The 12988-nt window shown below is 38.3% G+C and overlaps 1 protein-coding gene across 1 annotated transcript in view; it reads right to left on the reverse strand.

The window, feature by feature from the left end:
• The window catches only part of IDE (insulin degrading enzyme), a 112200-nt gene that overhangs the window by 68356 nt on the left and 30856 nt on the right, over positions 1 to 12988 (reverse strand). Inside the window, 4 exon segments of the mRNA XM_047759975.1 lie at positions 2625 to 2794; positions 6304 to 6386; positions 6388 to 6512; positions 8307 to 8491. Coding sequence (XP_047615931.1) covers positions 2625 to 2794; positions 6304 to 6386; positions 6388 to 6512; positions 8307 to 8491 — 563 coding nt within the window.

The following is a 12988-nucleotide window of genomic DNA, read 5'->3' on the forward strand; positions in this document are numbered from 1 at the left end:
CACCAATGGGATTATTTATTTATTTTGTCTTTTTAGGGCATATGGAAGTTCCCAGGTAGGGGCTGAATCAGAGCAGCAGCTGTCAGCCTACACCACAGCCACAGTAACGCCAAATCCAAGTTGCATCTGCCACCTACACCACAGCTCATGGCAAAGCTGGGTCTTTTTTTTTTTTTTTTTTTGTCTTTTTGCCATTTCTTGGGCCGCTCCCACAGCATATAGAGGTTCCCAGGCTAGGGGTCTAATTAGAGCTACCGTTGGCAGCCTACACCACACCACAGCAATGCAGGATCCAAGCGGTATCTGCAACCCATACCACAGCTCATGGCAACACCATATCCTTAACCCACTGAGCAAGGCCAGGGATCAAACCCACAACCTCATGGTTCCTACTCAGATTCGTTCCTCTGCTCCATGATGGGAACTCCACCAATGGGATTATTTAAAAGAAGGCAACTCCCAGAGAGGAGTTCTAATATAGTCTGCACAACAGCAGCATTGTTGATGGAAATAGCTAAACTGCCAGAGGGACTACTTATAGAACAACAATCATGTGGATGTAGTGATTTTGAAATTTGGTTTTTGGGGTTTTTTGTTTGTTTGTTTGTCTTTTTAGGGCCACACTCTGGCATATGGAGGTTCCCAGGCTAGGGGTCTAATTGGAGCTGTAGTCACCAGCCTATGCCACAGCCATAGCAATGCCAGATCTGAGCTGCGTCTGCAACCTACACCACAGCTCACGGCAACACCAGATCCTTAACCCACTGAGCAAGGCCAGGGATCGAACCTGCAACCTCATGGTTCCCAGTAGGATTCATTTCCACTGCGCCACGATGGGAACTCCTGAAATTTGGTTTTTAAACTCATATTCCCTCTTGATATATCATGTATGCCGATGCTAAGCCAATTTTCAAACAATTAATTATTACATAAACATGTTAGGGACAACAGTGTGCACCTTAGCAATGATGCTGATACTGGGTGCCAACTATTCTAAGTCTGAAGAACAGAGTATCATTGCTTCTAAGTGCAACTTTTAAAAATTCCTGTTTCTGGGAGTTTTCTTATGGTTCAGCAGTTAAGGATCTAGAACTGTCATTGCTGTGGCTCAGGCTGCATCTGTGGCGTGGTTTGGATCCCTGGCCCAGGAACTTTTGCATGCCCTGAGTGCAGCCAAAAAAAAAAGAAACTCCTATTTCTATAAAGCTATGCTAATTCCCTGGCATCTGCTAGATATACTAGAATGGTATCCAAACTGAAAGAAAGCTGTCCTAATAGGCTTTTTAAAAAGTTCCCCAAATTAACTTATATAATAAGTGTAAATTTTAAAGTACACTTAACAACCTATCATAACCCCCAAATCAGTATCTTAAAATCACACTAACTTTTTGTTTAGCCAGGGATCAAACTGGTGCCACAGCAACAACCCAAGCCATAACCCACTGAGCCATCAGGGAACTCCAAAATCATAGCAACCTTTAACAATGACTACATCTGGTGATTAGGAATGGCAGGAGTAGATAAAGAAAAGGGCAACATTTTGTTTTTGCTTTTTAAAAGAATACTTTTGTATTGTTTAAGTATTTAAATTAAATGTACTTTTAATGAAAACCTGAATGAAGAAAAAAGGTACAATTATAAAAATTAAGAATCTCCAGATTTATTTTACTCTCTGTCACCCCCACTTGTAATCTGCTATTAGGATGTTATAGCACTTTGAGAGCAGAGACCTTGTGTCTTGTACAGATGTCTCTTGTACAGACACACCCGCGACAGACACTATGCATCTCTCTGGAGCCAGTAGAGGTGGAGGCAAGGGAGCAGAAACATTCAACAAGCCTTGACATGAGCATTCTATTTGGAAGGTAGACTTTAGAATAAAGGGATCTATTATCTCCTCCCTTTGAAATGCTGGTTAATCTCTATTCACAACTCTAATTGCTCTGCTCCCTGAACAGTCAGACCCCTATCTGTATGAGATGGTCAGAGTAACCCTCTAAAAGGCTTAGGTCACTCTTACCACAGTTTTGAGAATATCGTCCTGAGTATTATATATAAAGTCCAATGCCAGAACCACTACGTTGCACACCTGAGAATTACATAATATTGTACCTAAACCTTATCTCAATTTAAAAAAATTAATGCCAAGGGCCCAACTCCTGTGTACATCCTTCTTTTCAAACTACTAGCCAAAATGTTAGTCATCTGCTGAAGGGATTATTACTGCTTCATTCTTACTACTTCTGAGATCTAAATTCAATTATATACTTTGTTACCCAATAACCTGCTTCATTTGGTCACTCTTCTTCTCAGTAAGCTATCACCTTCTCCATGAAGTTCATTTACCTAAGCTTTAACCTCTCTTTAGGTCACAAGTCACAAATCCCTACACAGGAACCTAGCATATAACATGAGTGTAGGGGAATGGTTTAAGAAATTATAGGGAGTAACAATGATATAACAACCACTTATTAGCTCTAGACTCTGAGTTTATAAAGAACAAGGTAGGGAGGAATAAGGAGTTCTGCAATCTATCCTGAACTGTAAATACAATACTGAGCAAAGAGGCCATGGTTTAAATGAGGTCAAGGAGAACTAATGCAGTAAAACCGCTGCTGACAAACCTGTTCCAAATTTGCTGAAGGGGTGATTGGGATTCCCTGTAGCCTTTTCCAACTGAAAGAGTCTCCAGGCATCATTCATCACATTCTTCTCATGTTCTGAATCAACTGCATTCACTTCTCTGTCTTTGCAACTCTCATCAAATAGGGGACATAGAAAAAACTGTGCAAACCTAAGGGTGTGAAATATAATTAACAATGTGAAAGTGGTTATTTTAAAAGTGGTCTTTTAAAAATATGTTTGAAACTCAGACAGGAAATAGGAATCTACAGAATCAGAAAAACTACCATTGCTATAAGGAAAAAGGAATTTAAACTCTAAGTAACAGAATAAAAACATTAATATTGGACATTCATAAATTCAAAGAAGCCTATCTACCCCAGAGATGTTAAATAAGTGAAAATACAAAAAGATTAACACTTCTAATTCTGATAATTCGCATATGTTGTTACGAGGATACCAAGCAGTTCCCCGACACCCCGCTACACCCGCCACCAGCCCCCCAAATTCGAAGATCAATTTCAAGTCCAGGTTGTCACCTGGGCTTCTGACCAGGTGGCTATTCATTGGAGGCTGCCATGACCTCCTCCTCAGGTTCAATTAATTTGCTAGATCAGCTCACAGGACTCAGAGAAACACATTTTACTTACCAGAGTATCAGTTTATTATAAAAGGATATTACTGAAGAACAGCCAGATGAAAAAGATGCATAAGGCAAGGTATGTGGGAAGGGGTATGTAGCTTCCATGCCCTCTAGGCAGGCTGCTTTCCCCACATCTCCACATGTTCACCAACCCTTAAGTTCTCTAAATCTCCTCCTTTTGGGGTTCTTAGAGAGGCTTCCTTACTTAGGCATGATTGATTAAATCTCTGGCCACTGGTGACAGAAGTCAATCCCCAGCCCCTGGACTGAGGATTCTAACTTTCTATTCACAGGATTCTAACTTTCTATTCTATTTCCCTGACAACCAGCCCCCTTCCACAGGTTAACTAGAAAATTCCCAAAGTCACCTCATTAAAATAACAAAAGACAACATTATAGCTCTCTTCACTTAGGACATTCCAAGGCTTTTAGGAGCTATGACACCAGGGACAAAGACCAAATATATATTTACTAATATAAATCACAATATTACAACAAGGAGTTCCCGTCGTGGCTCAGTGGTTGATGAATCCGACTAGGAACCATGAGGTTTTGGGTTCAATCCCTGGCCTTGCTCAGTGGGTTAAGGATCTGGCATTGCCATGAGCTGTGGTGTAGGTCACAGATGCAGCTTGGATCCGGTGTTGCCATGGCTCTGGCGTGGGCCAGCGGCTACAGCTGCATTTGGACCCCTAGCCTGGAACCTCCATATGCCGAGGGAGCGGCCCTAGAAAAGGCAGAAAGACAAAACAACAGCAACAATAACAACAATATTACAACAAAAAGTCAAAGCAGACTTATGAGACAATGGCTACCTAGAAGATTTGCAATTTGGCATGTCTATGAAAATCTGACTATATGTAGCTAATTCTCTATGGGGAAAAAAAAGACAGGTTATAGTTCTTAGGAAATAAATCTTAAATTCAGAAGTTTTAGGTGCAATTTCACTAAGACTCAGGCATTTTTTAGGACAAACTAAGAGACTATTTTTAAAAGGCTCTATTTGAATATTTTTCCTTCTTATGAAGAAAAACAAATTTTGATTAGTGGAGAAAATAATGAAGTGAAAAGTCTATAACAGTAGTTTGACCAAGACATAATTACAAGATTTTATAAAACATTAAGAGAATTTTAAAACTTTAAAAAGCAGTGGCTTAACAAATAACACGGCATATAACTTTAACATACGTAAAAGTAACCAAAAATATGCTTTTCTTTCTTTTTTTTTTCAGGGCCGCACCTATGGCATATGCAGATTCCCAGGCTGCAGGTCAAATTGGATCTACAGCTGCCAGCCTATACCACAGCCACAACAATGCAGGATCCGAGCCGCGTCTGCGACCTACACCACAGCTCACTGCAACGCCGATCCTTAACCCACTGAGGGAGGCCAGGGATTGAACCCACAATCTGATGGTTCCTAGTCGGATTCATTTCTGCTGCACCACAGCAGAACGGGAACTCATGAAATAGGTTTTTCTTGAGCCTATTGTTTAATAGTGGCCCCAAAGCTGAACTAAGATCCCTTTTATTAATAAATTAACTCTCCTCTATCACATTGTGATTTAAATCATGTTTTCATATAGTAATTCTTAAGAAATTTTAGATTTCATCCTATAAAATACAAGGTCCAGAATTCAGATGAAGCCAAGAAGAGAGGCTCTGTCTGAATGGGACCGAGTAGAATTAAGAGACGCTGGGGTCTATAAACATCTCAGCAACTGCAACTCACAGTCCAGCCATCAAAGAAGCTGTGATCTTTACTTGATATTATTTTAAGCACAGAATGAATATAATACTGTACTAAGTGCTTTACACATACCAATCCAAAGGGAAACTCATCGTCTACACTCAAAAATACATGGAAACATACTATAGGTTGGGAAAAATGCCTAATACCACTGCTAGACAAACCTACATAAAGGGTCATGATTATGACACAGCGTAATCAGTATTTTTAAAAGATGGTCTATACAAGTGTTTTGTTGGGTTTTTTTTTTTTTTTTCCTCTGATCCAAGTAACAGCCTCCATCATACAGAGATCTATTATATGAACATCTGCTGAGGCATCTGTAAAGCAGGAAATTAAATTCAGTGTATGATCCCAGGGAACTCATTAATGGAAGTCTTCTGGGGATACATACAAAAGATGATTACACCTCAAAGCTGCAGCCTAAAGACTGAAACATAAGCTAGAATAAGAAACAGACTACTCTGACCCAGTCCTATATCCTGAATCCATGCCTTTGTTCTGTTAATGTTCTTTGAGCAACAGAATAAATTCAAACTATTAGTTTTAAAAAAAAAAAAGGCTATTAATATATGTAAGCAGTTAAAGCTGAGAATCCCTAAAACTGTAAAATCCAATCATTAATAGACCTATCAAAAGGCTGCAGAATTCATCTTCTTGGTAACACAGAAAACTAGAAAAATTCACGAAGGAAAAATCACACTTTGAATAATGAATAAAATCACTGATATAACAAAAAATTAGAAATTGTTAGCTGTATAGAAAACTGACCAAGAATTTAAATTGGCTTAATGGAACTTGCTCCAGAAAATACTTTCACAAAAAGTCCCCAGGGATGAAACAGCAGGTCAAAACATTCTGTATCCACTAAGTATCCTTGAGGATGGAGGAACTAAAAGAGAAGAGGATACAAATTCTGGCATTCTGGAATAAGAGTGTGTTGAAAAAGAGAGCCAAGACATTATTACAGCTTATTCTTCATCACATGCTTCATGTGTAATACCGTTAGAATGGGAAGGGCTGGGAAGAATTTTATAAGTCAATAAAATATTTTGCAGGCCTGAAAGCTGGTTTAAAGTCATACCATTGTTTTTCCTCTAACACTAAGTAAATATGTGACATCACTCCTTATTTTTTCTTTTTTTATAAAGTCCAGGGGGAGAATACTGATTTAAAATACTTTTTGTTAAGCTATAAACTTGTGAAGACATCTTTGTAAAAACAGTAATAATTATTAACATGATAAGTGGACAAAGTTGGACAATTCATAGGGTATTTTCAGCATTACCTGTCTAGGGCACCTTCTAGGTGTTCATGGGAAACGTCAAAATAGTAATTGGTATGCTCTCCACTAGTAAAGGCATTTGAACTTTCCTGCATGCTCACTGAGAAACTGGCTGTATTCATTTTCCTTAGGGTATTTCTTTGTTCCCAAAAATAGCATATGTTCACAAAAATGACTCAAGCCAGCAATATTTGGAGGATCTGACAAGGAACCTGAAAAGAGGAGAAAAAAATAATATGTATACATATATGTGTTTATATACATACATTAAATCATCTTTAAAATGTTGAATGTGGAGTTCCCATCATGGCACAGCAGAAACAAATCCAACTAGGAACCACGCAGTTGGCGGGTGTGATCCCTGGCCTTGTTCAGTGGGTTGAAGATCTGGTGTTGCCATGAGCTGTGGTGTAGGTCGCACACGCAGCTTGGACCTGGCATTGTTGTGGCTCTGGCGTAGGCCAGTGGCAACAGCTCCAATTAGACCCCTAGCCTGGGAATATCCATATGCCAGAGTGTGGCCCTATAAAGACAAAAGACAAAAAATATAATAATAATAAAAATAAAATAAAATGTTGAATGCTACCAAGTACAAATGAATTACACATGATCTGGAAACTGTTAGCATGACAACTCCAACCATACAGTCAGTGAAAGTTAACCATAGGCTACTCTATTTATTTACTTATTTTTAGGGCCCCATTTGCAGCATATGGAGGTTCCTGAGCTAGGGATCTAATTGCAGCCATAGCCGCCGACCCACACCACAGCCACGGCAACGCAGGACCCAAGCCACATCTGCAACCTACACCATGGCTTGCAGCAACTACGGATCTGTACCCCACTGAGGCCAGCGATCGAACCTACATCCTCGTGGATACTAGTCAGGTTCTTAACCCACTGAGCCATAATGAGAACTCCCAATAAGCTACTCTAAAATCGTGCTGTTTAGATCTCAGCCCAAGCTTTTGACATCAGTTAACTGGTGACTCTGGGCAGATATTTAGCTTCTTTGGACTTAGTTTCCTCACACACCAACTGAGAAAAAGAGTTGAATTCACTGTTGTGTAAGAGCTAGAAAGTTCCAGCTCTTAAATTTAACTGCAGGAGACAATACTGCATAGTGCCAAGGTCTGGGGGTCAGCAGCTCTACTAGCTGTGAAACTTTGAGCAAAACCCTTTACCTTACGTCAGTTACTTTTGTATATATACCTTACTTAGAGTGTTGTGCAATGACCAATTGGATGACAATTTACAAAGCACACTGCATGGTGCTTGGCAATAATAATTTGTTCAATTTATAATGGTAATTATCTTATTTTCCCAATTCTAAAATTGAATTAAATAATAGCTTTGCAGAAAGGAAAAACTATGCCTCACTAAGTGTACATATACATGAGAAGCAACTTGATTAGATGTAGAAGAAACATGTACAAAAGAATTTAGGAAACATGGTACTTCCTAGTGTATCACAAGTATATCAAAGTAAAAGCATTAGAACCATGACCGTAAAGGATGGGAATGAATTTCCTTGCTGTTAGGTCACCTTAGTCGGGGGGCCTAACAAGATATTCTTGGTAAATGTAATGTGATTTAACTTAGCTGTAGATTACCAACAGCTGACAGGGCTACTATACAGAGTGAAGTACATCAAACTGGAAATTAATGGGTCTTCATCCGCACAAATGAGAGTTCTAATAATTGTTAAAATTAGGTCAATGAAACTGAACAGGCGTTCCCATCATGGCTCAGTGGAAACTAGTATCTATGAGGATGCAGGTTCAATCCCCAGCCTCACTCAGTGGGTTAAGGATCCGGCATTGCCCTGAGCTGTGGTGTAGGTCGCAGATGCGGCTCGGATCCTGAGTTGCTGTGGCTCTGGCATAGGCCAGTGACTACAGCTCCAATTCGACCCCTAGCCTGGGAACTTCCATATGCCATGGGTGTGGCCCTAGAAAGACAAAAACAAAACTGAACAAAGCTTAATTCATAATTTTAAATTGTACCTATGTGTACATCAAGTGCTGCTGATGATTTATCTGTGGTGGGATCACTGATGAGAAGTACTTTGATCCCATTGGCCAGCTCTAGCCCACGGTATTCTCTTTTATCTTCAGGAGATTTGATGATATGATTTCCCAGCCTCTTGATAGCTGAATTATTCATTTTGCTGTAAGTCTTTTTTTGGAAACTGAAAAGGAAAAAAATGATTAATTATTGGATTGTGCTTTTTCTTTTAATGAACAAAGAGTAACAAGTAAACCCATATGTCATCAGATTTTTTTTAAAAAGTGCCAGAAACTTATTTTTTCCTTTAATTTTTTAAAAGTACGATATTAGTTTCAGGTATACAACAGAACAATTCATTACAAAGTGTTCACCACAGTAAGTCTAGTAACCATCTGTCACCACACAAGCTGTTAAAATATCATTGACTATATTCCCTATACCCCCATTGATTTACATATTTTATAACTGGAAATTTATACCTCTTAATCACCTTCACCTATTTTGCCCAATGACCTCCCCTCTGGCCACCAAGAATTGTTCCTCACCATCTGTGAGTCTGTTTCTGTTTCGTTTTGCTTGTTCACTTGTTTTGCTTTTTATTTTATTTTTTTTATTATTATTATTTTTTTTAGTCTTTTTGCTATTTCTTGGGCAGATCCCTTGGCATATGGAGGTTCCCAGGCTAGGGGTTGAATTGGAGCCATAGCCACCGGCCTATGCCAGAGCCACAGCAAAGCAGGATCCGAGCCGCGTCTGCAACCTACACCACAGCTCACAGCAACACCGGATCATTAACCCACTGAGCAAGGGCAGGGATCGAACCCAAAACCTCATGGTTCCTAGTTGGATTCGTTAACCACTGAGCCACGACGGGAACTCCTGTTTTCCTTTTTAGATTCCACATATAGGTGAAACCATTAGTATTTATTTAATGACTTTTATTTTTTTCCATTATAGCTGGTTTACAGTGTTCTGTCAATTTTCTACTGTACAGCAAGGTGACCCAGTCACATATACCTATATACATTCTTTTTTCTCACATTATCATGTTCCATCGTAAGTGACTAGATATAGTTCCCAGTGCTATACAGCAAGTATTTATTTTTTACTGACTTATTTCACTTAGCATAACAACCCTCTGGATCCATTTGATTTGTTGCAACTGGCAAGATTTCATGATTTGTCATGGCTGAGTAATATTTGTGTGTGTGTGTGTGTGTGTGTGTAGAAGGTGCAATGCATACATACACATACACAAATGAATATTACTCAGCCACGAAAAGTAATGAAATCTTTCCACCTGCGTATGCATTGCCATTTGCAATTCATCCATCAGTGAACATTTAGGTTGCTTCCATATCTTAGCTACTATAAATAATGCTTCAATAAACATAGGGCTGCCTCTATTTTTCAAATTAGTGTTCTCATATTCTTTGGATAAATACCCAGAAGTTGAATTACTGGATTGTATGGTAGTTCTATTTTTGATTTTTGGAGGAACCGACGCACTATTTCTCATAATGGCTGTACAAATTTACATCCCACCAATAATCCACAAGGGTTGCCTTTTCTCCACATCCTTGCCAACACTTGTTTGTTGTCTTTTTGATGATAGTCATTCTGATCGTGAAACCACTGTTTCATGAACCATTGAAAAACACTATTCCCTTGTGGTTTTGATTTGCATTTCCTTGATATAGTGATGATGTTGAATATCTTTTCATGTTTCTATTGGCTACGTGTATACCTTTCTTGGATAAATGTATATTCAGGTTATCTGCCCATTTTTAAAAATCAGATTTTTTTGATATTGTGTGCGTTATTCATAGATTTTGGATATTAACCCCTTATCAAATATTTGTTTTACAATTTTCTTCTCATTTGTATTTCTTCTACCATTTAGCAGACTGTCTTTTCATTTTGTTGATGGTTTCCTTAGCTGTGCAAAAGCTTTTTAGTTTGATATAGTCCCATTTGTTTATTTTTGTTTCCCTTGTCTGAATAAATATTGCTGAGAATGATGTCAAAAAGCATCCTGCTTATATTTTCTTTTAGGAGTTTTTATTATTTATTTATTTTTGTCTTTTTGCCTTTTCTAGGGCCGCTCCTGTGGCATATGGAGGTTCCCAGGCTAGGGGTCGAATCGGAGCTGTAGCTGCTGGTCTACGCCACAGCCACATCAACGCGGGATCTGAGCCGAGTCTGTGACCTACACCACAGCTCACAGCAACGCCAGATCTTTAACCCACTGAGCAAGGCCAGGGATCGAACCTGAAACCTCATGGTTCCTAGTCAGATTCGTTAACCACTGCGCCATGATGGGAACTCCAGGGGTTTTATGGTTTTGAATCATAAGAAACCATAAACCAATGGATTTTAAGTCTCTAATCCATTTCATATTTATTTCTGCATAAGGTATAGGAAAGTGATTCTGTTTTCCTCAACAGCTTTGCTGATGAGACTGTCTTTTCCCAATGTATATTCTTGGCTTCTCTGTCGTAAATTAATTGATCACACCCAAGTGAGTTTATTTTCAGGGTCTCTATTCTGTTCCACTGATCTATGCATCAGCTTGTGTGCCAGTACCATATAGCTTTGATCACTATAGCTTTCTAGTATAGTTTGAAATCAGGGAGCATAATTAACTCCAAACTTATTTTTCTTTCTTAAGATTACTTTGGTTACTAACAGCCTTTTGCAGATACAAATTTTAGGATTATTTGTTCGAGTTCTTTGAAAAATGCCATTGGTATTTTCATAGGGATTGCACTGAATCTGAAGATCGCTTGGGATAATGTGTACATTTTAACAATATTAATTCTCCCTATTTATGAGCATAATATATCCTTCATTTATCTGTGTCAACTTCAATTTCTTTCATCAACATCTTATGGAGATTTCGAGTACAGCTCTTTTACTTCCTTGATTACATTTATTCCAATGTATTTTATTCTTTTTGATGCGATTCTAATTGGAATTACTCACTTCTCTTTCTGAAAGCTCATTATTACTATACAGAAAACAACAGATTTCTGAATACTGATTTTATGTCCTGAAAATTCACTGAATGTATTTATTCTAACAATTTTTGGTGGATTCTTTAAAGTTTTCTACATATGGTATCATGGATGACGTGCAAATAGTAATAGTTTTACTTATTCTTTTCCAATTTGGAAAACTTTCATCTATTTTTCTTCCCCGATTGCTGTGGCTAGTACTTCCAATACTAAGCTGAGTAAAAGTGGTAAGAGTGGGCATTCTTGGATTGTTTCTGATCTTACAGGAAAAGAGTTCAGCTTTGCTCCATTATTTTATTAGCTGTGGGTCTGCCATAAATGGCCTTTATTATGTTGAGGTTATATTCCCTCTATACTCACTTTGTTAAGAATTTTTTTTTTAATCATAAATGGATGCTGAATTTCGTCAAATGCTTTTTCTGCATCTATTGAGATAATCATATCATTTTTATCCTTCATTTTGTCAATATGATGTTTCATGTTGACTGATTCGTAGATATGGAACCATCCTTGAATTGCTGGAACGAGTCCCACTTCATCATATTATATGACTCTTTTAATGTATGGTTTAATTTGGTTTCCTAGGATTTTGTGGACGATTTGTGCACCTATGTTCATTAGGAATATTGGCTTGTAATTTTCTTTTTTTTGTAGTATCTTTATCTGATTTTAGTATCAGGGTAATTCTGGCCTCATGATTTTTACCTCATGATTTTTAAAGTGTTCCTTTTCTTCTTCAATTCTTTGTAACAGTCTGAGAAAGACAGAGAGAGATATTAAGTCATCTTTAAATGTTTGGTAGAGCTCACTTGTGAAGCTGTGCAGTTTTGGACTTTCGTTTGTGGAGTGTTTTGATTACTGATTCAATTTCACTACTAATGATCTGTCCAGATTTTCCATTTCTTTTTTTTTTGTCTTTTTTTGTCTTTTTGCCATTTCTTGGGCGGCTCCCGCGGCATATGGAGGTTCCCAGGCTAGGGGTCTAATCAGAGCTGTAGCTGCCAGCCTACGCCAGAGCCACAGCTGCGTCTGCAACCTACACCACAGCTCACGGCAACGCTGGAACGTTAACCCACTGAGCCAGGGCAGGGATCGAATCGGCAACCTGGTGGTTCCTAGTCGGATTCATTAACCACTGCGCCACGACGGGAACTCTTCCATTTCTTTCTGATTCAGACTCAGAAGACTGTATGCTTCTAAGAATTTATACATTTCTTCTAAGTTGTCAATTTGTTGGCAAATAGTTGTTTATGGGAGTCTCCTATGACCCCTTGTACTTCCATGGTATCAATTGTAACTTCCCCTTTTTCTTTCTTTATTTGGGCCCTCTCTTGATAAGTCTGGCTAAAAGTTTATCCATTTTGTTTATTTTCTCAAAGAATCAGCTTTTAGTTTCATTAATATTTTATATTACTTTCTAGTCTCCATTTATTTCTGCTCTGATATTTTTTATTTCCCTCCTTCTAGTAACTCTGGCCTTGTTCTTCTTTTTCTAGTTCCCTTACATGTAAGGTTAGACTACTTATTTGAAATTTTTATTTCCTGAGGTAGGCCTGAATTGCTATAAATGTCTTTCTTAGAACTGCTTTTGTTGTGTCCCATAGATTTTGGAACACTGTGCTTCCATCTTCATTTGTTTCAAGGTAATTTTTTTTTTTAAT

Source organism: Phacochoerus africanus, chromosome 15 (genome assembly GCF_016906955.1).
Source record: "Phacochoerus africanus isolate WHEZ1 chromosome 15, ROS_Pafr_v1, whole genome shotgun sequence".
In the NCBI taxonomy this organism is placed as follows: domain Eukaryota; kingdom Metazoa; phylum Chordata; class Mammalia; order Artiodactyla; family Suidae; genus Phacochoerus; species Phacochoerus africanus.